Source organism: Pelecanus crispus, chromosome 7, assembly GCF_030463565.1.
Source record: "Pelecanus crispus isolate bPelCri1 chromosome 7, bPelCri1.pri, whole genome shotgun sequence".
Taxonomy (NCBI): domain Eukaryota; kingdom Metazoa; phylum Chordata; class Aves; order Pelecaniformes; family Pelecanidae; genus Pelecanus; species Pelecanus crispus.
Window position 1 is genome coordinate 22028227 of NC_134649.1, and position 21519 is coordinate 22049745.

Here is a 21519-nt window from a genome sequence, read left to right on the forward strand (position 1 = left end):
CATCAGTAAGACAGTAGGAAGAAGTTAGTTGCTGTCCTCACAACAATTTGTTTGAGCTACTGGAAGTGGCTTGGGGATCAGATGAAATACTGCAAATGTTTACCTGTTTTGAGTACTCAGCCTAGGATATTCAGACATGCTGCTGGCTTGGCTTCTTTCTTTTCAATCCTACTTCAGCTGCAAAATTAACTATTTTCATTATGTATGCCACAGGTGTTCCAGAAATGTGCTCTCTGCCTGCCTCTTCCCATACCTCACGCACATCTTTGGATGTCTGATTTATTGCTTAAAGTTGGAGAGCAGTCAGACTATTCCAGTAGGCTTATGCCATTGTTGGTTTTTTCCCTTGTTTTCCATTCATGATGCTAAATAGCATAATTTCCTGTTGCCTTTGGAGGATGAAGATGAGGATAGGTAAAGCCTTATTCTAACTTGTCTACATTCTGCTGTTGATATAAGTTAATTCTTTTATGGATCCATAGAAGTATCTGGGTTCTTGTATTATTTTAAAACTTCCGTGTGCTTTCCATTTTGGTGGTGAGAGGGGAATCCTGGTATGTGCCTAGTAAGAGCATTTAGTTACAGTCTTTTTCCAATATCCCTAAAATTTTTTATTCATGTTAAGGGTGTAGTCTTTCCTTATAGTATTTATCTTTACACATTTAATCTGTGGCCTCAGACAACTTTAAAAGCTTGTTAGTACTGGCCAAAGGAGCTATCTGCTGTTCCAGGAGAAAGGATGCTTTAGCAAGATCGTGCTGTCATTTCTGTTTCTTTTCTTCTTATGAATCCAGGCAAGGTTTTGTAAGCAGTGTCCGCTGATTCAGATCTTGATACTTGCTTGAACCTCAGGTCTGTTCTATTGTGCTTGTTTTCCTTACTCATTTTTCCATCATTCTGTTTCTGAGGTCTATACAATTTTTATCTTGTGATGCCAATGATAGATGTATACGAAACAATCCCAAACTAAAGACTGTTAGAAGAGCCTTGACTGAAAAGGGATTTTCATGCACTTCATGCAATATACATCCAAACTTTCATTTCTGATACATATTTATCTATTACCGGAGAGCTTTAAGAACAAACTAGAAACAAACAGTCCAATCCAGATCTTCACTATTCTTGCTATTAGAAAGAAAGAACTTGCTAGTATCAGTTCTGCTGGTCTTTTAAAGGGAAAGAAATAGCAGACCAGAGTGAACGTTTATATACCTGTTGTTTTGCACAACTAAGGCTATCTAAAAATTGTGATTTCTTCTAAATGACAGGTTTTTGTTTGCTCAAACTAATTTGCTTTGTCTTGGAATAGTGCAGGGCAACAGCAAGAAAATGAGAGCAAAAGTGTATGGAAGCTGGCATGTCATGTTTTTTCTAAAGATGGGTCTTTTCTGAAAACAGGCAGAATTGGGTTGCCTGTTTGTGTGAGAATCACTGACTCTTCCCACACTTCATTTCCTCTAACCTTTGTCCCTATACCCATGTCAATGCATTTAAAATATCCAGTTCCATGCTGTCTTTGTGTCTCTTGAGGTCAAAGTAGATGCTTTTGTGTTGCGTCATGAAGCCTGTGGTGAGTCACTCTTTTAAGTACATACTCAGTCTCTTCTTCAGTGTATTTTCACATCCAAAGTGTTCAACCCCATATTCTGTAAAATGGTCAGTAATGACTTGTTTTGGTGGGTATGTGCATGAGAAATTCCAATCTGTATTCCTCTGTGGCAGCAGTCAGAATTTCCTCTCCCAGAATTTAAGTGAGGTAGGAGTATATGCTGTACTTCCCTGACAACTTTTGTGATGAGTGAGGCTTTGAGAGAGAGCAAAAGTACTAAAATACCTTTAAAACAACTTTTCAATCTCAGCCAGTGTACCTACTCTTCAACTATTTTATTTTCAAATATGTCACTTTTCATTTTGCTGTCCAGTCACAATCAGGATTCCTTGACATTCAGAGTTATGTCTAGTTCAGAATACTTGTTTGGTATTTTAAATCAAAGTAGTCCTCAAGGATTAATTAATACTGTTTCTTGTTTCACTTGTTTGATGCTGGTAAATGTTAGAGCTGGGCAAACACCATGAAAAACTTCAGTTTGTTCATTTACTTTTTTTAATAAACTGCTTTGCTTGTGGCACTTATATGTTTGCATTCCACAAACAGTGAAATGATTTGAGTCTTACTGACATAAATGATTAGAAGAACTGAACTTTAATTTTGAAGGAGAGTAGCCATTTACTTACTGAGAGGGAAGTTAGCAGGATCTGGTAAAGTCTTGGGTGATTTATAATCACTGTGGTTTTAGAGAAGTGCCTGAGCTCCAGGCGTGGTTTGTGCCTGTTACATAGTTGGTGGTTGTGGGTTTTTTATGGGGTATCCCTTTTGCCTTGTTAACGTAAAAGTAGCTATTGGAAAACTTTGTCCTGTGAAATACGAGGTCCTCAGATCCTACAGAAACTTTCAAATGACAGAGCAGGTGAAGAGGTAGACTAAATTGCCTATAGTAACTGGAAATTCAGAGGAGTTTTTTACAGACAAATTACAAAAGCCAGTGCCATCCCCTGGTAGTCAAATAGTGGACCTACCTTAGTGATTAATTAAAAAAATCTCAATATTTGTTTCAATACTTATTTTTTTGTGATCTGAATGGTTTATATTTTCTCATGTGGGATCTATAACACGAGGATTAAATTAATTTTGCAGAGTTGTATATGTTAGTGGTATTATTTTAAATGGCATCTGGTACTATCATTAAGAAAGTTAATTCAGAATAAAATGAACTATCCTAATCCGTAGATGCTTTAGTACCTGCAATGAAGGGCTGGATAACAAAGCTCTGGGTACCTATACCGCAGTTACTGATTTTACCTATCTAGGGGTGGATAGCACAACTAATTGTACAGTCATCTCATTGTGGGGTTTTGTTTTCCCTTGAGGGATCTAAAAAGCTTTTTTATTGCCGATGCAAGATTTCTTTCATGTGTTTGAAGGGAGAGGGGAATTCAGTGTGGAGCTGTTGTTGCTTTTGTCTGCAGAGTTGAGTATATACCTTTCCTGTGTGAATAAGGGCTGAAATTCCAGAAATAGGAGGATTTTATGTATATATGAGATGTCTTGTATATACCCCATTCTAATGCATTTATATAAGTAAGAATAGAATATAGATCAAACACTTTTGTCTTTTTAAAAATACGTGTTTGCATATGTTTGGCAGCTGTTACTAAGGTTTGAGTATTAATAGCTTTGTTAGAGTTTGCCACAAAGATCCAAATAAACTAAGCAGAAAACTAAGCTTTACATCTTTCCCTTCTTTTCTTAAGCTGCTCCGAAATGCAGCAGAACTCTGGAATTTTTTCCTGCAAGTCTTTATTTTGGTCTCTAGTGTTTCTTTGTTTTTACTGGCAAGAAGTAAAAATAAAAGCAGTTGGCTGTTCTCTGGTATATGCTTCCTGGTCTGACAGAAAAACCTTCATCCTATTAGGTTTGGCTTGCAATTTTCCTGAAGTCACAAAGACCTTTGTCTAATGAGTTGCCTGTAGGGAAAAAGTCAAATCTGATTTTGCAGTCAAGGATGTTGGATAATACGCTTCTGCTCCAGATTGATGGAAGAAAATGCGGCTGTCAAGAGAGAATCTGAACTTCCTCTGACAGCTCCAAAAGCATTGTGGTTTTAATTGGAGATGTACTTGTTCCAGTTTTCTTTCTGATATTCTGGCTAGATGTGGACAGAGGAAGTGATGATGCTATGTTTTTTTTCCTCTCAGTAAATCATCTGAGTTTAAATTATTTACATTATTAAGTGCTTGGATTCTGATGTTTGTATAAGGAATACTATGATTCTTCTATGACGTAGCAGAAGTTTTTTTTTTCTAATCTGTTATTCTCTGAATGGTAAGGTTTGGAGCTATTTGTTCCAGCAAGGAAGGATGAGAGACTTCAGGAATAAGAAGTATGGGAGAAAATCTTCCACTCAGCAGTAATGTTTCTAAAACTAGAGCTGGCAATGAGGTAATTTGAACTCCTGCGGTGTTTTATAATCAGGCCATAAGTTGGATTTCTGATGCTGACTTCATATTTAAATATGATTAACTGTGATAAATATGTATTTATAACCTTATCTTTTAATTGAATGACTAAATAGTTTAGTAATTCTTGATTTTTTCTTTTTTTTTTCCTCAAGTTCATCTGATACGATGTAGTCATTGCAAAGACAACATTGCAAAGGAGTCTTTTCACCCTTCTTTTCCAGTGTTCAGAGCCATCTTAAAAGTCCATGTGGCCTTGGGATAAGTGAGAAGTCAGTCTGCGTTTGACAGTGACTTATTGCATGACCAGACCTGTGCAGACACTGTAGAGTACAGGCTCATTTCACATATGTTGTGAATCACTTTACACAAGGAAAGCAAGTTACGTTTTGTGGAAGCAGTGAACACTTTGGAGAGCTACAGAAAGTTACAGAATACTGTTGTAGATTTTCTGCACCATGAAGCCTTTGTTTTCTCTGGGAGATGAGGGAAGGGAGGGAAAGAAAAAGATAAATTAAGCCAGATTTTTGATAGCTTAGGTTAATGTTGAATCTTCTCTAGGTTCATAAAGAGTTTTAACTAATGTTAGTGTAGGTCACTAATGGATCTTTGGAAATCTTATCAATGTTTAAACATTGAGAGCATGGAATGGTAGGAAACTTTTCTTCACTGGTGTTTTTCTCAGTCTCATCTCGGATTTTTCCACACATAATGCAGCTTTGTTCTCTAGAGCTCAAGCTTGCACTCTTCCTCTTTGATCCTTGTACTTGCTTTTTTGCTTTTGTTTTTTTTGTCCTTTTCAAATACCTGTTGGTAGAGTACCCCAAACCAGACATCCAAAAACTCTTCCAGCCCCTGTAGGTCAGGTTGTTAGTACTGTTCCACAACTGACCACTGTTATGCTGGATGTAGGAAATACAAGGGAAAAAAAAAAACCAAACCCGTAAATCTTGAGTTCCTGTGGAGTCTGCGTTTGGGAGTAAAATCAGTGCACAGGAGAGCCTGAAGTGTTCGGAACTAAGGTAAAGCCAGAAGAATGTATTGCTGACTATATCATCTTATCCATAGTAGAGTGGGAGGTATATGTCTGCTGCTGGCATTCTGAGAACAGTGTTTCTGGTTGAGCAGTATTGTTCTTAAAATGGAAGCAGAATCTCTATGGAAACTCCAAGTGGTGGTAAGATTGAGCGTTACAGTTTTGGTTTGGCTGTAGTCTTTGCTCCACCCTACAGAAGTTGTAAAGGAAATATAATTGAGTACATGCCAGATCTTCCAGAACTGATCTATCCCAAAATAAGTCATGGTTCTTCAAGCACTTTATCAAATGCTGCTGTTAATAAATAAATCATTCTTTCTGTATTCCTGCTTAGCTGGTTGCTTCCTTGAGCCAATACAACTAATAGTGCAGCAGTACAGTGAACTCAGAGCTGCTCTAGTTTGAATTAGTTTTATTTGGAGGTTGCGCTTACTTGCATTGAATTGTAGTGCATGTAAAGGTTTAGAGTTTAACATCAATTTCATTTTTATTTTGCATTTGGGTAGACATAGTTAAAAAATGAAAATAAGATATATGTGTTAGCCATTAAAAAAGTAAGTGTACATTGTTTCTTGTGCCTTGAATTTAGTCAAATGTGTCTCACTAGGTGCTTTAGCCAGAGTTTAAATTGACAAAGCTCCACAAATATTCAGAACAAATCTAGATGGGACTTGCCAACTGTCCTTTTCAAGTCCTGTGAGTTTTGTAAAGGCTCAGGTTTGAGAAGCAGTAGTTCCCTTCCCTTCCCCATTACTGTTCTTTTCCTCAGGTTTTTCTTTTGCCCATTTTGTTATATCCCTGAAATGAACATGTAGCTCTGCAGTGGGGTTAAAACTAATGGATAGTGGCTTCAGAGCAAAGGAATGGGACAGTTATCCATGAGAAATATGACTGAAAGACTTGTGTAGGTTCCCATTAGTTCTCAGTGAGCTTTTGGGGGAACTATCATGTTTTCTTGCTTTCTAGAATAGATTAGAAGCCACTGTAAATTCACTGATATTAAATTTTCTTTAGGATGTGGCTCAGTATTGTCTGAAAGAGTGAGTATCTAAATCATATGGGTTAAATAAAAAAAAGAAAAGAATGAATTGTGTGTTCTCCCAGCTTCCTGTGTTTGTGTTCTGTTTATATGTTGTTAAGGTTGATGTCCAGCTGCTTCCCCACAGTTTGAAAGCAAGCATAGATTCTGCTGCTGCTGACTAGGTCCAGATGTGAACAGACATATCGGGACCTGGTGAGAAGGTTGCAGTGGGCATGAGGCACAGAAGCACTTGGTAATGGTATGTTCAGATGCAGAGGATATGTATTCTTTTAAGGCATGTGTGGGAGTGCTAAGTGCCAGTAGATTGACGTGGTGAGGCTGAGAAGAGGTCCTTGACCCCAAGATGGCTACCAGAGGTTCCTGGACAACAAAGAAAGCTATTTTATTTTTTCAGACATGCATAAAGCTTTTCATAGCTATACATTAAAATAGAATTGCAAGGTTTTAGTCTAATTGCTTAAGCTTCCTTTTTTGAAGATATTAATTTAGGACTTTTGACTGACAAAACGAAAGGATTGTGTAACATAAAGCAAAACTTCATTACTCTGTTACTTGACAACTGCATGAAGTAATTTGTTTTATATTTAGTAGCTGTGCTTAAACAGCTTTCTGGGCTCATTCTTCAATTCAGTTGAATTTTCAGATTTTCTTGTAGTACATAAAGCACTAGCCTTGATGTAGATTCTTTTCTACGTGTGAGGAAATACTGTTTACACTTCCTTCTTTAAGAATTAAAATCCTATATGTTCCACCAGAGTACCTTGCCGCTTTTCCTAGAAGCATTGTATTGTTTTTCTTCCTTTTTATGTCAAAGATGCTAGTATTTGAAAGAAAGCATAATGTAGAGTTCTGGTTCAGAGAACTGCAGATGTTGCTTGAAAGGGACATCTGGAGGTCATCTTAGTCCAGCCTCCCACTCAAAGCAGGACTGTTGCCAACACTAGGACAGTTACAGCTTTGTGTAACTGAGCATTTAAAAACTGAAAGGATAGGCTCCACCACCACCTTTTTGGTAACCTGTTCAAGTGTTGTGCTACCCTCCTGGTGTCCAATCTGAACATGCAAAGCCAATGTAACTACTGAGAGTTTGGTTCTGTCATCTCTGCTACTTCCATCAGGTAGCTTTAGGCACCTATTAGATTTGCCCTTAGCCTCCTCTGCCAGACTGAGCAAGCCCAGTTTCCTCAACATCCCTTATCAGGTCAGGTGCTCTAGTTTCCTGACCGTCTTGACAGCCCTTTGCTGGACAGTCTCCAGCTTTGCCACATCTCTGTTGAGGCTGAGATCCCGAAACTATACTCAGTTCATCGTTTGTAATGGTAGAGCAGGAATTAGATTTCTTCATTCCTGGTTGAGTCTGTCCTATACATCAATAAAGGATGTTTCTCTGCTAGAGGTCAATGTCTGTACCACCTAGAAGCAGTCTGCTTAGCTTTATTTTCTAGATAAGGAATCAGAATGATGAGATTCTTAAGGATGATCTAAGGATCTCAACAGTTGGAAAAGCAGAAGAGAAAACGGTGAATGTCATCTGAGAAATGGGAGAAGGTAACCACTCTTCTTTCTTGCACTTTCCTTCTGTATAGGAAGGATAGTCTTCTTCGGAAACTTAAATGAACCTCATGGTGGAAATTAGGTTGACACAGTGCCTGTTTCATGGAGACCTTCAACTGATCTGCTGTGAGCGTTAACTGAACATTTGCTTAACTGAACAAACTGGAGACTTACTAGAGATTCATTTATCAGCTAACATCTGTAGTAGCTTATGAAGGTGTAGAGCTGTTGCTAAAGGGAGTAGATACTCTTATGTTTCCAAAGGGAGGCATGAAATCCACAGAGCAGAGCTCACGATCTCAAAACAGAATGTCAGATGTATGATTACACTCTTGGTTCCTGAGAATAGCCTTTTGAGTCCTTTGGCCAATTTTAACCAAATATAGCTGTGGAATAAATGTCTGTCGCATCCAAAGTCCTTTGAGTAGGAGCACAGTGCTCACCTGTTTGGGTGGCCTGCTGTATTCACTGGTTTGTTGGCACAAGTTTTGCGCCATATCAGATGTAGTACTTGTGGTAGGCATCTGCAAATGATATAAGATGGAAAAAATGGTGTTGTTACTTTTGTTTGTAGAAAACCTTTACCTGTGGAACTGAGGTGTGGGAAAACATATAATATAAAAAATATGGAGCAGGATTTTGTGTCTTGGATCACTTTGATTTCAATGCTGAATGGAAAACACCAATCCAGGAGAAAGCAGCACAAGATTATAACTCATATCAGTCCATCCAAGCTTAAAGCCCAAGTATACTAGCAATATTCAAGTTGAATATCTGCTAGCTCATCAAAGGTGACATCTAAACTTAAGGAACAGAAAGTTAACTAGTATGGCCCTTTAAAATGGGCTGAGACTGCAACTTGTAATTGTAGAGTGAGTTTGTATTAAATGAGAAGTACATTGTGCCTTAAACTGCTTGTTTCTGTAACTGTTCTATGGGAGTCGAGGCTTTAAATAATCTAGCTAACATTGCTGTGTTCTCTTACTTAGCAATTACACTCTACATGCATAGATATATTGTGAAAATGTGGACAAGGGATTATCAAATACAATCTTAATTTGAAACTTCAGGGGGGACTTAGTTTCAGTTTTCTTTTGGGGTCAACACAGAAACCTCAGTGGTGAGGGTGCACAGTTGAGGATGAACAGGAAGGTGGATTGGAAGAGTGGGATCTACGTACCTATGTGCTGACTATGATGAATGAAAATTTCTCTTAAGGGATAAAACAGAATGCTACAGTGTGATTTCCAGCAACACTGTGGCATTGGCAGAGGGCTCAGTTAAGAGGGAAACTCTGAATTGAAGCATCATTTATGGTCACTCTTCTCTGACCTTAAGCACAGCTGTGTGTAGGATCTGTCCTGAGGCCAACCAGCTATGACTGGCCAATTGGTTTATGGGGTAAAAAAACCTGTGGTATGTTGTGATGTTGAAACTGAAGTGCTGCTGAAGGGAAACAATGAGATAATTAACTTAACCTTTTTTGCCTTTTTTTTTTGTTTGGTTTTTTTGTTACTAGAGGTATGGAGAACTTGGTGCCTGGCTCCAACCTTCCTCCACTTTTTGCAGATGAAGATGGATCTAAGGAAGGTAGTGAAATTACTATAACTGGGTAAGCAACTATTCCTTTTTAACCTTCCTCTGATAGATACTATCTCTAGACTTGCCAGGGAAACTGTTTCAGTAGGAAGAGGGCATTCTAAGTAATTTAAAAAACCAAATAAATAAACCCAACAAAAATAAATCCTACAACATTCCCTTGGCCTTGATAGAACATCACAGGACTATTTAGGAGAAACCAGGACTCTTCTGAACTGATGGAAATGATCACAAACTTTTCTTTAACATCTCTTATTTTTAAAAGTTTGCTTCCCTAGGATTTTAGTCTTTAAGACAGATTTAGACAGCATGATGCAGGCAGAGGGGGAGGGTGTATCTGGCAGCTACAGTGGTCCCTGCTATATAAATTATTTCTATTAAAGATACACTATTCATCACTGATCTCTGAAAATCACTGAGAAACTGATGTCTTCGTTTTTGTCAGAGTGACTCTGCTTTTACAGACTGTAACAATGGGCTCTTAAAATCACAATGACAAAAGAAGTTGTCTTTTAGGAATACACTGGATTCCTGCTGTGTTTTAATACTTAAAGTTTCTTTTCTGTTTTGTAAAGCACCAAGCAATAAAATTCAGACTTTGCAGGCAGGTAAAGCCCTGTAAAAATTAATATGGACACATTTACTTCAAGCAGGTCTGAATTTGGATTTACATATCTGGGACTTCAAACTTGCTGGTGCCAAATGAGGTACATGTTCAAGTTAGATTTGTGTTTAAGAGGTATTAATGTGTTGAATGAGCTTTCATCAGCTTTGACTACAAATGGCTACATCACGTTGAAGTTTTTCCTGTATGTGTAGTTTATAAAGCTTTCTTGCTGAGAGGGCAACAGATAGGAAAGCTGAAATGTTCTTCAAACCAGAACAGTGATTCTAAGAAACTGCATTGTTCCATTTTCTTTTTGACACATACCAAATGTAATTAACTTATAGGAGTTGTGTGTGCTTTGTTCCCTTTCTCTCTCTCTAATTGTTAGTAATATGAATTCAATCTGATATCTGAAATTCAGGCATGGATCTCTGCAGCCCTTGTGTCTTTACCAGTAATTATGCTGCAATTGCTGATTATAGTGAGTAATGAAAATATGCTGTTCTATTTAAAGACAAATTTTCCTGTAAGCATTCAACCAACAATTCTGTTAAGATATCTCAAGTTTCTATAGCTGTATCCTACATTAACAGGAACAATTATTTTGAACATTTAAAATTTGGCATGCATGTAAGCAGCTGTAGATCTGAGTAAATGAACAAAGTAGACTTGAAGCATATGCTGCTGTTACAGTAATTTTCATGAATGTAACTGGGCAAGGCCAAGTAATCTTTAGCCTGGCTCAAAAAGGGATTAGAATCTGAGATGAGTCCCAAAATCTTGCATTAATTTGCCCACTGAGTGCAGTGGTGAGAATGACTGTGGGGTTGTTGCCCGAAAATGTGCTCATCTCTGCCTGCCTACCTTCAGAAATATTTCTGCATGCTTGCTTTTTGGTTTTGTGTCCAGACAGCTTGCCTTTTCTTGGAGTAAGGTTGATTGATACAGCTTTTGCAGAAAATTAAATAGTGGTCATTCAGGAGCCTTTTGGGAGCTAGTCATGTTTCTTCTTTAAATATCCACATGTATCAACAGCAGATTATGTTGAATGAAGTTCAATCCAAAATCATACACAATCACAAACCTTTAAGTGTATTTCTGGAGAAACATATTAAATGCATCCAGGAGGGTGTGAAGATGAAACCATTAATTTTAAATTCCTTACGGTATTTTTGAAGAAACATAGATTCAGGCTTTCCGTTTTCTGATCCAAACGTTTACTTGCTTGACAGTTGTTTGTATAATCAAAAGCTTCACTGAAAATGAAACAAAGTAACACTGAAAATCAAACTGTCTTTGAAAGTCTGTTGTAACTATGGTAGTTATAACAGTTGCTTGGATGGAACAGCCAGTTCTTCAAAAATTACTCTTTAAAACCTTTTTTTTTTCTTGCTAGTGTAAGAACTGAATGTATTTGCAAAATTTTTGCATGTTTTAGAAGATTAGGGAGGAAGTGATTTAGCAATATGATGATTAAATTTTTTCTTTTGCTATTATGTACTTTTTCAGATTAGCTCATTCTGAGAGTTCATTCGGTGGTGGAACTTCACAGTCTGTGAATAACCCAGATTTGGTGGAGGATTTGTCACAGGTTCAGCAGCTGCAAAATGAGTCCTCGAATACTGCTGAAAACACTGAGCAGAAGCCTGAGGAGGAGGTGAGATGAAATAATAGTGACTTCTCAATGAAGCAAAAGCATGGAGTTTTATTGTTATAGTTTGTCTTACCTACTCAGATTTTTTTGGATAGGATCACAAATTTTCACCCATTTGCCATTTTCATCTTTTGATTTTTCTCTCGTTTTCTCCTGTGTTGCACAACTGCGCTCAGATAGCCAAGGAAAGCTGGCAGTCATAACGCACAAAGAACAGTATGAGTGTCTCTGCTTAGGCAGCAGGGTCCACAGACTGCTACTGCATTCAGTCTTTTTCTGAAGACTGACTGTTGAACTGCCACAACTTATTTTATCCCTTGTGAGTCAGGAAAGCGAGACCATTGTACTCTTCTGGGAGTAACTGAAGTCTTTGAAAGCATTATGCTTACTACTTTAGACTATACCTTGTGTACCATCCCACACTGATTTTTGGTGACTAAATCATGAAGGAACTGAAGTTTGACAAGAAAATGGATTTGGTTTTTTTATAGATAAATTTGATATTCCTTCTTGTAGTTTGTCTTCAGCTGTGAGGTCCTTCTTTAATTAAGGAAGCAGTAAAATTCCAGAAAGGAAACCAAAACTAACATGATGGCAGGAACATGTTGATCTGGGGAGAGATCAGAAGTACTGAAACAGTTGTATGTACATAGCGTAAGAAAATAGTGTTGTCCAGAGATTACTATGAAGCCAAGAGGATGAGTGGCAATTATGTTATGCCTGTGAGCTCACAGTGTGCCACAAGGCAAATTTACAATGTTCCCTCCTTTGGAGTTTGCTCATCTCCTGATTAGTGGGAAAGAAAGTCTATAGAACAGATTAGAATAGAAAAGCCTATATACTGTGCTTTCACCCACATTCTGGGTACATAATGCACAAAGGCAAAAGATTTGGAAGGAGCAAAATAATGAGTTAACAATTGTTAACTAATACACAGAATCTCTCCAAACATGATATTGAGGCAAATGACTGGGGGACGGGGGATGTGAGGGTGAGTAAAAAATTAAAAACAAACAAATAACTATAAAAAAAAAGATACTTGCAGTTGCATTAGCTAGGATGTAATTTCATGGGTTATCAATCCTCGTGGTTTTAAAATCAAAAGTTGATGCAAATGTTACTTTATTGTCCCTGTGGACCAGGACCGCAAACAACTTTTCGCAATGAGCCGTCTTTGGCTTTGCTTAGAGAAAAGTCAGGATTGCTCTAAAGTTTAAGTTTAAAACATACATCCATGGAGAGGATGTATTGCAGCAACATACTCCTGATGAAAATGTTTGAGACATGAATATTTATTCCTTCCAGAGGTGATAATTCTTTTTCGTTCGATCTGAATTTTCTTCCATTTTCATTTTGCAGCAGCAAAGAACTAAACGAGGAGGCTGGGCCAAAGGGAGAAAGAGGAAGAAACCCCTTAGGGACACCAATGCCCCCAAATCCCCCCTCACAGGGTATGTGCGATTCATGAATGAGCGTAGGGAGCAGCTTCGAGCGAAGAGGCCTGAAGTTCCTTTCCCAGAGATCACCAGGATGCTGGGCAATGAATGGAGTAAACTGCCTCCTGAGGAGAAACGGGTACCATTAAACTCCCTTTTCCTTGTTGGATTATGATTACTGTTAAATGGGAATATTGTTGTTCAGTGAGGAAGTTAATATAGGCTTTTGATTAAAGTTGTGTTTAGGAATATATTTCAAAATAAGCGGCAAGGTCCTCCAGAGTTCAAATAATGAATCCTGGTAGGGCTGTAGCGTCTCATCCAGGTGTGACTGGAGGAAAGCTGTATCCTCTAGATTGTTCAAGAATATATTCAGAACAGGGGGGATTGCTCTAGTGAGACATCCCACGGTTTATGCAATTCATCTGGATGCACTCTATTGTACCTAACTCAGATAGAGCTGAGACCTACCAGTTTACAAGGCCAAAGCCATTGGAAGGATGGGGCAGGCATTTATTCGCTGTGGCTGAGGAGAACGTGGTGGGATTTCAGAGCTGCTTGAAGGATTTTGCGGTTCTGTTTATTTTACAGACTTGTCAATGTATATAAACATCTGGTGTCTTAAAGTAAGACAAGCAGACCTGAAAGGACAGGTCACTGAAGGAGAAGGTTAGCATGAATAAACTTTTAGACAATGTTTTAAAGTATGGCTAGCCCTAGAGAGAAAGTTGAGATCTGTATGGTGGACAGGACAGTGAGAGTTACGTATTCTAGTTCTACACATATTACTTCAGGAAAAGGTTTTTTTTTCCCACCTTTCAGTCAGAATGTGATGTCTTCTAATTGGGACTGCTTTTGCCTTCTGCACTACCTGATACGTGAATGAAGACCAAGGCAATGCTGGGTCTGGTTCTTTAACTCTTTCTGAAGTGGACCTTGGTATTGCTAATGGGTGTCTTACCATCCATGCCTGATTGCCAGTTGGAGATTATAGCAAAGCAGTAGTTAAATCACAGTGCAACTTGATGCTATCATGTGAATTTAGCAGGACATTTAAGCTTTCAAAAATACTTTAAGGGGAATATAATACTGCAAAGTTTTTATGATGGCTGGATGAAAAATAGGGATGCAAAAACCCAAGAGTTCCTTTTGTTGCTTTTTACTAAGCTTGTAGAATACAAGTTATACAGAGATATTATAAAATTGTGTATAGGCATAGTGTTTTAACCATTATGGAAAATGTGTGCCGAGGCAAAGCAGCTGATAACACGTCTGTGGTGAGAATGGTGTTGCTGTCTGCTGGGAGAGGGGGGAAAGAGAATAAGACGTTCTGTTCCTCTACCACCTGCCCTTAACATGTTCTTATCATGTCCAAGACAGATTTTTAACCTAGGAAGAAGGAGATTGAGTTCAAATCTCTGTTCTATGTGCTGCTTTTGAAATCCCCAGGGAATCTGTCTGGTTTTGAGTAAAGCTGTGAGTCTCTAACCTATAGCGGGTCATGGAAAGAGTGCTGAGCACTTCCTTCCCTTCAGTTTCTCCTGCCTCTTTTTTATTGGGGTAGTGAAGGCCACTGCTGCTTCAGAACCCATGTCTCTAATATGACAGCCCAAAATTCTTGTTGAAGCTAAGTAAGCTTGTTTTTCGTTAGCTAACAACTGTGACTTCATTCCCCTGAAGTAAGCAGTGGATTCATAGTATGCTACTGCTCTGCGGGTTAGCGTCCCATAAGCTGGGGGAAAAGCATGCCTGACACTTTGCTCTTGTGGCTGATGTCCAGAAATTAGCAAAATAGCTGTCTGATATAAAAGTTGAAGGGAAAGTCTCGCATTTCCCCTGTTCCAGCCCTGTAGTCTTGCTGCTTCCCTTTGTATTTGGCGAGCATAAGGACAGGTCAGTTCAGCTGACTGGACTGACCAAATAGTGAGACTCCCCCAGAAAAAGACTATTACTATAGTCATAAAGCAAACATCCTAATAATCATTCTTCTTGTTATTCCCCTGTATGGGGAGATATCTAATGAGGTGTATAGAACTGTGCTAGAAGACCTAGGGCATCTACTTGCAGGTAGTGCAGCAGAACTCATTCTTACTGATTCAAAACAATCCATCCAAAACACAAGTTAAGGAGGAAAAACTTGTGTTTTTAACTCAGTTACTGTACTCTTTCAGCAGCACATTGCTGGAGATGGAAAAGAAGAATTAGTGTCTTATGGAAGAATACAACATCCAAAAGCAATGCAAACCCAGCATCGCCAAATTTGCACCCCAATCCAGAACACTAACAGCAGGGTCAAAACAATGTTACAAATGCATGGAATTTATAACCCCTATGTGTGATGTCATGATGACTTACTGAAAATAAAAGGCATACTGGGTGACTAAGGTTCACTCTGATTTAATACTTACTTCCATTGAATTTTAAACTCATTGGGGGAAAATACTGGAAAGGCACCTTTTTTCTTGAAAGGATCCCATTAATAAGTGTTGTGACCACTCCTTAAATGGTTTTCAGTTCATCAGTTCCCCTAAAGAATTCTCCAGTTAAGCTCATTCTGTTATGCAGATGTGTGAAATATCTTCAGGCTAGAAAAAAATTATTTCTTTTAACCTAAGTATAGACAGCTTAAATAGATATAATCTAGGCTCTTTTATCTTTATGCTTTTTTTCCAATAACCATGATATTTTGCTCACCCCTCAGATGGATAAAGTGTGTGGCTGTAAAATGGTAGTGCTTTTTGTCTGTGGGGCATGAAAACAAGAGTGTATTGGAATCCCACTGTTACAGATCTGAACCTTAAAGCATGATCTCTTAAGGTGTTCTTGTTTGACGGCATTTAATCCTGGCCACAGAAAGGCAATTCTTAAGTATTTGGTCTATAATGTGTAAGTAATACTCAGCTGAGGTGAGTAGCTTAGTAGCAGGTTACTTCTAGGTCTAACAAAAGAGAATTAACAAAATAGTGATTTGAATTAAAAAAAAAAAAAAGGAAAAAAGGGACATCAGAATACAGTAATGTTATCCAGAAATCTTATGTCTTTGCATCTCACATACATTCTCATTGTTTCTTCACTCCTTTCCTGTTTGCATAGGTGAAATGGATCAGCACTTCACCTGACAAGTTGTTTTTCTTCCCTTCTCCTGAAGGGGAGGAAACTCCCTGAAACTCTTGGACTTTTTTGTTTCAGCGATACCTTGATGAAGCAGATAGAGATAAGGAGCGTTATATGCGGGAGCTGGAGCAGTATCAGAAGACTGAAGCCTACAAAGTCTTTAGCAGGAAAGCACAGGACAGACAAAAAGGCAAATCACACAGACAAGGTATTGAATGGGACAAAAATATGTGTCTAGCTAGAACAACAGAAGATTCCCAGCTAGTCATGTAGCCTGACACTCATTTAAAGCCTTTGATTTAAAGGCTTGTTAAAAAGTGAGTATGTGTTCTTTCTATGGCGTTTGCATCAGCTGTGTGTAAAATGATTAGGTTTATGTAAATTTAACTGTATCTAGATTGTATTGGAGGATGTGCATCAAAAGCATCAGTTAGATTTAGCTTTTATGTGACTTATTAGGAAAGCTGCACAAGTTTTCCGTCTGTAACTGTTGTGTAATTATGGTTGTGTAACTACTTTAATTCTTTGGTTCTTGTTTTCTCAAATCTTGTGTATTTTGGGGGATTTCTTGTTTGTTTTTTCTTTTTCAGATGGAGCAAGACAGCCAGCCCATGAGCATGAGGTAAACCTCTTCATTCTACCCTTACATCAGTGGGTAGATTTTCAGATGACAAAAGTATCTAGTGAAGTCAATAAAAACCAGTTTATGCCAGTTGAAGACCCGAATCAGAGGTTTAGAGTATGAATGCTTCCTCTTCCTATACAGTTTTTGATCAAAAGTTAGAAACAACCGAGTACTCTTATGCTTGTATTAGTATGATGAAAACTAAATTTAGTAAGTCTTGGGCAGGTACAAATGATCTAAGATGAAGTGGGAGTGTAGGGTACACTTAAAACATAGATCTGTTTTGTAATGTTAAATAATTCAATGGGAGCAAGTCAGTATAAATGAGCCTTTAAGTATCTGGCGTGTTAGAGGTTCAACATGCAAAATTTTTACTTTGAAATTTTTCAAAGCAGAGAATTTCAATTATTATTTGGTAAGTAAACGTTGAGGTAAAATTTAGAAATAGCTCAAGACCTAGATAAACCTTCCGAGTTAGCACCTTTAGGTTGGTTTTTTGAGGTACTGATTTTCTGCAGCAACATGAATGCTCGTGGCTTTCTTGAGAAGAAAATGGGTAAAGTAACCAAATCATTGGGAGATATCTGGCTTAAACCTCCTCCTGTCCCCCCTTCCCCTTTGCATATGTAAATATTGGAAAAGAGTAATAATGTCTGGAGATAAGATACCTATGCTTTAGTTGATGAGACATGTCACAAATCTTGTGCATCCTTCTGACTATGGTATCTCCTCCCTTGAAGTGCTGAAACTTTCTCCAGTTGTATTACCTAGGGCCACAGAGCTTCTTTTATGGTTACCAATAAATTGCAAACAAAAAGCAATGAAAAATCTTGTTTATACACAGCCTCTTTACTTGTAAGCAATAGGCCTTTCTGAAAGATCTGTTTTTCTTTGTGAGTTTTTTTTGCCTTGGGAAAGCAATTGAGTTGCTTTTTAATGTGTTCGTTACAATAGTGACAAGGCTGTGCACTGCTGAGGGGCAACTACTGGTCTTGTCTACTTTAAGGAAAATAAGTTTCGCTTGCAGGAAAATGCTTTGGTAGCATGTTTTCAATATGCCCTTTTATTAACTCTTAAAGGAAGTACTTGCAGTAAGATTAATCTTTAGAAGTACATGGTCCCCAGGATTTCTGAGTTTATAGTCACTGAATCTAAGTCTGTCTTTAATTGTACAAAAACAGATTACTGAAAGCTTCAAGTTCTAGGTTGACTATGACATTTACATAACCTTTAAATTATACAGGTGGCAAACTAAAAATTCAGAGTCTTACCTCTCCTTGTAACTCAAGCTATCATTGCTGAAATCTCACATCATAAATGCAGTTAAAAAGGAATCCTCTGTACCCTGTGAGGCTTTTAAGCTTCATCAGATAGTTATTGCATAGTTGAGTTAGCACCATGTTAGGCAGGCATCCTCTTCTGAAAGTCTCCACCTTCAGCTGCTTAGCATTTTTCACCTTTGTATTATAAAATTCCACATGTTTACCACCTGATATGCTTTCACATCTTTTCTGCAAGGGAGTAAAGTATTATTATATTATAATCCTGCACAGGCAAGGAACAAGCAGAAAAGATTTAGATTGCTTTTAGAAGAATATACTCAAGCTGTTACGAGAAGCAAGACTAAAGCTTTTTGTTGTCTTGCTGCTTTCTCTTATCCACATTGACTATTATTATTGTGTTTGTGATTAGTAGGTACGATCTGATTAACTTATTTCTTGAGAGAGTATAAAATCATAGAATCATTTAGGTTGGAAAAGACCTTTAAGATCATCAAGTCCAACCATTAGCCTAACACTACCAAGTCTACCACTAAACCAGTTAAGGGTATAGTAATAATTTATTTCATGTTTCCTGGCTTGGTGGCTGGATTATTTCTTAATGAAAGTAAAACTAGAACAGAATCATTAAGGTTGGAAAGGACCTCTAAGATCATCAGTCCAACCGTCAACCCAACACCACGCCTACTAAACCATGTCCCCAAGTGCCACATCTACCCCTTTTTTGAACACTTCCAGGGATGATGACTCCACCACCTCTCTGGGCAGCCTGTTCCAATGCTTGACTACTCTTTCCGTGAAGAAAGTTTTCCTAATATCCAATCTAAACCTCCCCTGATGCAGCTTGAGCCCATCTCCTCTTGTCCTGTCGCTAACTACTTGGGAGAAGAGACCAACACCCACCTCACTACAACCTCCTTTCAGGTAGTTGTAGAGAGCAATAAGGTCTCCCCTCAGCCTCCTCTTCTCTAGACTAAACAATCCCAGTTCCCTCAGCCGCTCCTCATAAGGCCTGTGCTCCAGACCCTTCACCAGCTTCGTTGCCCTTCTCTGGACATGCTCCAGCACCTCCATGTCCTGCTTGTAGTGAGGGGCCCAAAACTGGACACAGTATTCCAGGTGCGGCCTCACCAGTGCTGAGTACAGGGGGACGATCACCTCCCTGCTCCTGCTGGCCGCACCATTCCTGATACAAGCCAGGATGCTGTTGGCCTTCTTGGCCACCTGGGCACACTGCTGGCTCATGTTCAGCCGGCTGTCTACCAACACCCCCAGGTCCTTTTTGGCCAGGCAGCTTTCCAGCCCCTCTTCCCCAAGCCTGTAGTGTTGCATGGGGTTGTTGTGACCCAAGTGCAGGACCTGGCACTTGGCCTTGTTGAACCTCATCCAGTTGGCCTCGGCCCATCGATCCAGCCTGTCCAGATCCCTCTGCAGAGCCTTCGTACCCTCCAGCAGATCAACACTCCCACCCAGTTTGGTGTCATCTGCAAACTTACTGAGGGCGCACTCAATCCCCTCATCCAGATGGTTGATAAAGATATTAAACAAGACTGGCCCCAAAACTGATCCCTGGGGAACACTGCTTGTGACTGGTCACCAACTGGATTTAACTCCATTCACCACAGCTCTCTGGGCTCAGCCATCCAGCCAGTTTTTTACCTAGCGAAGAGTACACCTGCCTAGGCCATGAGCCACGAGCTTCCCTAGTTTCTGTGAATAACTGTTGAAGTAATTTTAAATATTGTACATAGAGATGACCCAAAAAGTATTGCAATGACCAATTCAAATACTAATTATAATAAAAAAATAACAAAAGGATGAGGCTTGGAAGGGTTAGAGGAAACTTTTAATAGGTGATGTAGCCATGAAAAACATGGAGACACTGTCTCAATGAGCTCATCTGTGGGCATGAAATAGAACATTTTTCTTCCTCCAAATCCTAGTTTCGTAAATATGACATATAGCAACATACACTAGAACTATTGTCATCAGCAGTGACCAAACCATTGTTAATTGTTCTCCATTGTTACGTTATTCCTTCATTCCTCAAGCTGTTTGATTCAGAGTAGGTCTAGCTTCAGGCAGTCAGTTACACAACATCTTACTGGCAAGATTTCAAAGATTTATACAGATATGTCAGGAAGAACAGGCATTGCCTCCTAGTATCTGCAACCTTTGAAGACAGGGAAATGGCTGCCGTAGTATGAGCACACAAAAAGAAAACCATCTACTTTGAGAACAATTTTTTATGAAGTAGTGTATTTATTATATCTGTTCCTTACATTGTCTGCACCTGACTGTACAAAGAAGGATGAGCTTAGCACTATCCCCCCACATCCCTCCCCCCCCCAGCACCCCCCCAAAAAAATTCTCAGCTTTCTCTCTACCATGTCTCTAGGAACTTTAAGTCTGATTTGTTCTGGAACCTCCAAAGATATCAACCTCAGTTTTAACAAGCAGATGAGAATGGTATTTGTTGACACTCTGGAAGCATCTCAGTCTTATTTAAGGCAAATGATAGAAACAGTAGTTTTGGTTCTCTTTTGATTTGAGGGGTGACAAAATGATATGCAGCCTGAACAGACTGGGCCGTTTCAATGGGAGGTAATCAAAACCTTATGATTTTAATACTGAGTGAACCTCAGAGTGGCTTAAGTACTTCAGAGTTCTCAAGGATCTTGTACATGCTAGGTAATGTATTCTGTAATGGAAGAGTGCTGATGGTTTTCATTATCACTCTTTGGTTTAGTAGAATTTCTTGGTTGCCTTTCAGAAGCTGAACAGTTTCACCTAATCACTTTATTTTTTTGGTTTTACCTGAAGATCCTGTACGCTAGGGCTGCACATAGAATACCCTTTCCTCTTCACAGTACCCTCTCCTCCAACATCTATTGTCTAGGAGCCAGCGATGATCCAAGCCAGTGCCTCTTTGCACACAGGTAGCAATAGTAAGTGTGAATTAGAACATCTTAAGATGGATGTCCTATAAGTGTGTTTTAACCAGACTTCATAACTGCCAACATTTCTTAGTGCATATTAATGTTGAGATCCTAGATTTTGGGGTGAAATTAATTCCTAGCCATCTAGCGAGTGTTCAGACAAAATGAATGCATTATGCACACTTCTGTACATGACTTCTCGTTTCTAAGTGCATACTCTTGAGACTTTTTCCCTATAGTAGCAAGTGTCAAAACTTCACTGAAGAGCGCATGTGATCATGAACCCCTAGTGACACCCTACTGTGTGTCTCAGAGCTGGGAAGTTTTCTTCCCCACCCCTCTTGTCCCGCCTGTTTCTAGTGCACCTTCAGGTGATTCAGGCCAAGGGAGCTTTGAGTTCTCATTCCGCAAATACAGAGTTTCCCAGCTGTAATTCTACTAGAGAATAAAACTCAGCTTACTTTTTACTTGATGGTCTCCTCAGATAACGACAGGGTATCTGAAGTTCCATCTAGTCTTGTCTATCTTGGTTGACTGCCAAATGGCATTCAGCTCAGTGCATCTAACCCCTTTATATGGCAGACACCAATATGATACTCTGAGCTTAGGTGCCAGA

The 21519-nt window shown here is 38.9% G+C and overlaps 1 protein-coding gene across 5 annotated transcripts in view; it reads left to right on the plus strand.

Moving 5' to 3' along the window:
- Nucleotides 1-21519, plus strand: part of HMG20A (high mobility group 20A) — a 48425-nt gene that overhangs the window by 18142 nt on the left and 8764 nt on the right. For 3 of the 5 annotated variants that reach the window (XM_075714291.1, XM_075714290.1, XM_075714292.1), the window contains 6 exons: nucleotides 9169-9261; nucleotides 9902-9955; nucleotides 11365-11512; nucleotides 12869-13084; nucleotides 16135-16267; nucleotides 16650-16681. In XM_075714291.1, coding sequence (XP_075570406.1) covers nucleotides 9173-9261; nucleotides 9902-9955; nucleotides 11365-11512; nucleotides 12869-13084; nucleotides 16135-16267; nucleotides 16650-16681 — 672 coding nt within the window. In that variant the 5' untranslated portion in view covers nucleotides 9169-9172. The remainder of the gene's footprint in view (nucleotides 1-9168; nucleotides 9262-9901; nucleotides 9956-11364; nucleotides 11513-12868; nucleotides 13085-16134; nucleotides 16268-16649; nucleotides 16682-21519) is intronic. The other 2 variants (XM_075714293.1, XM_075714294.1) reach the window with 2 other exon arrangements.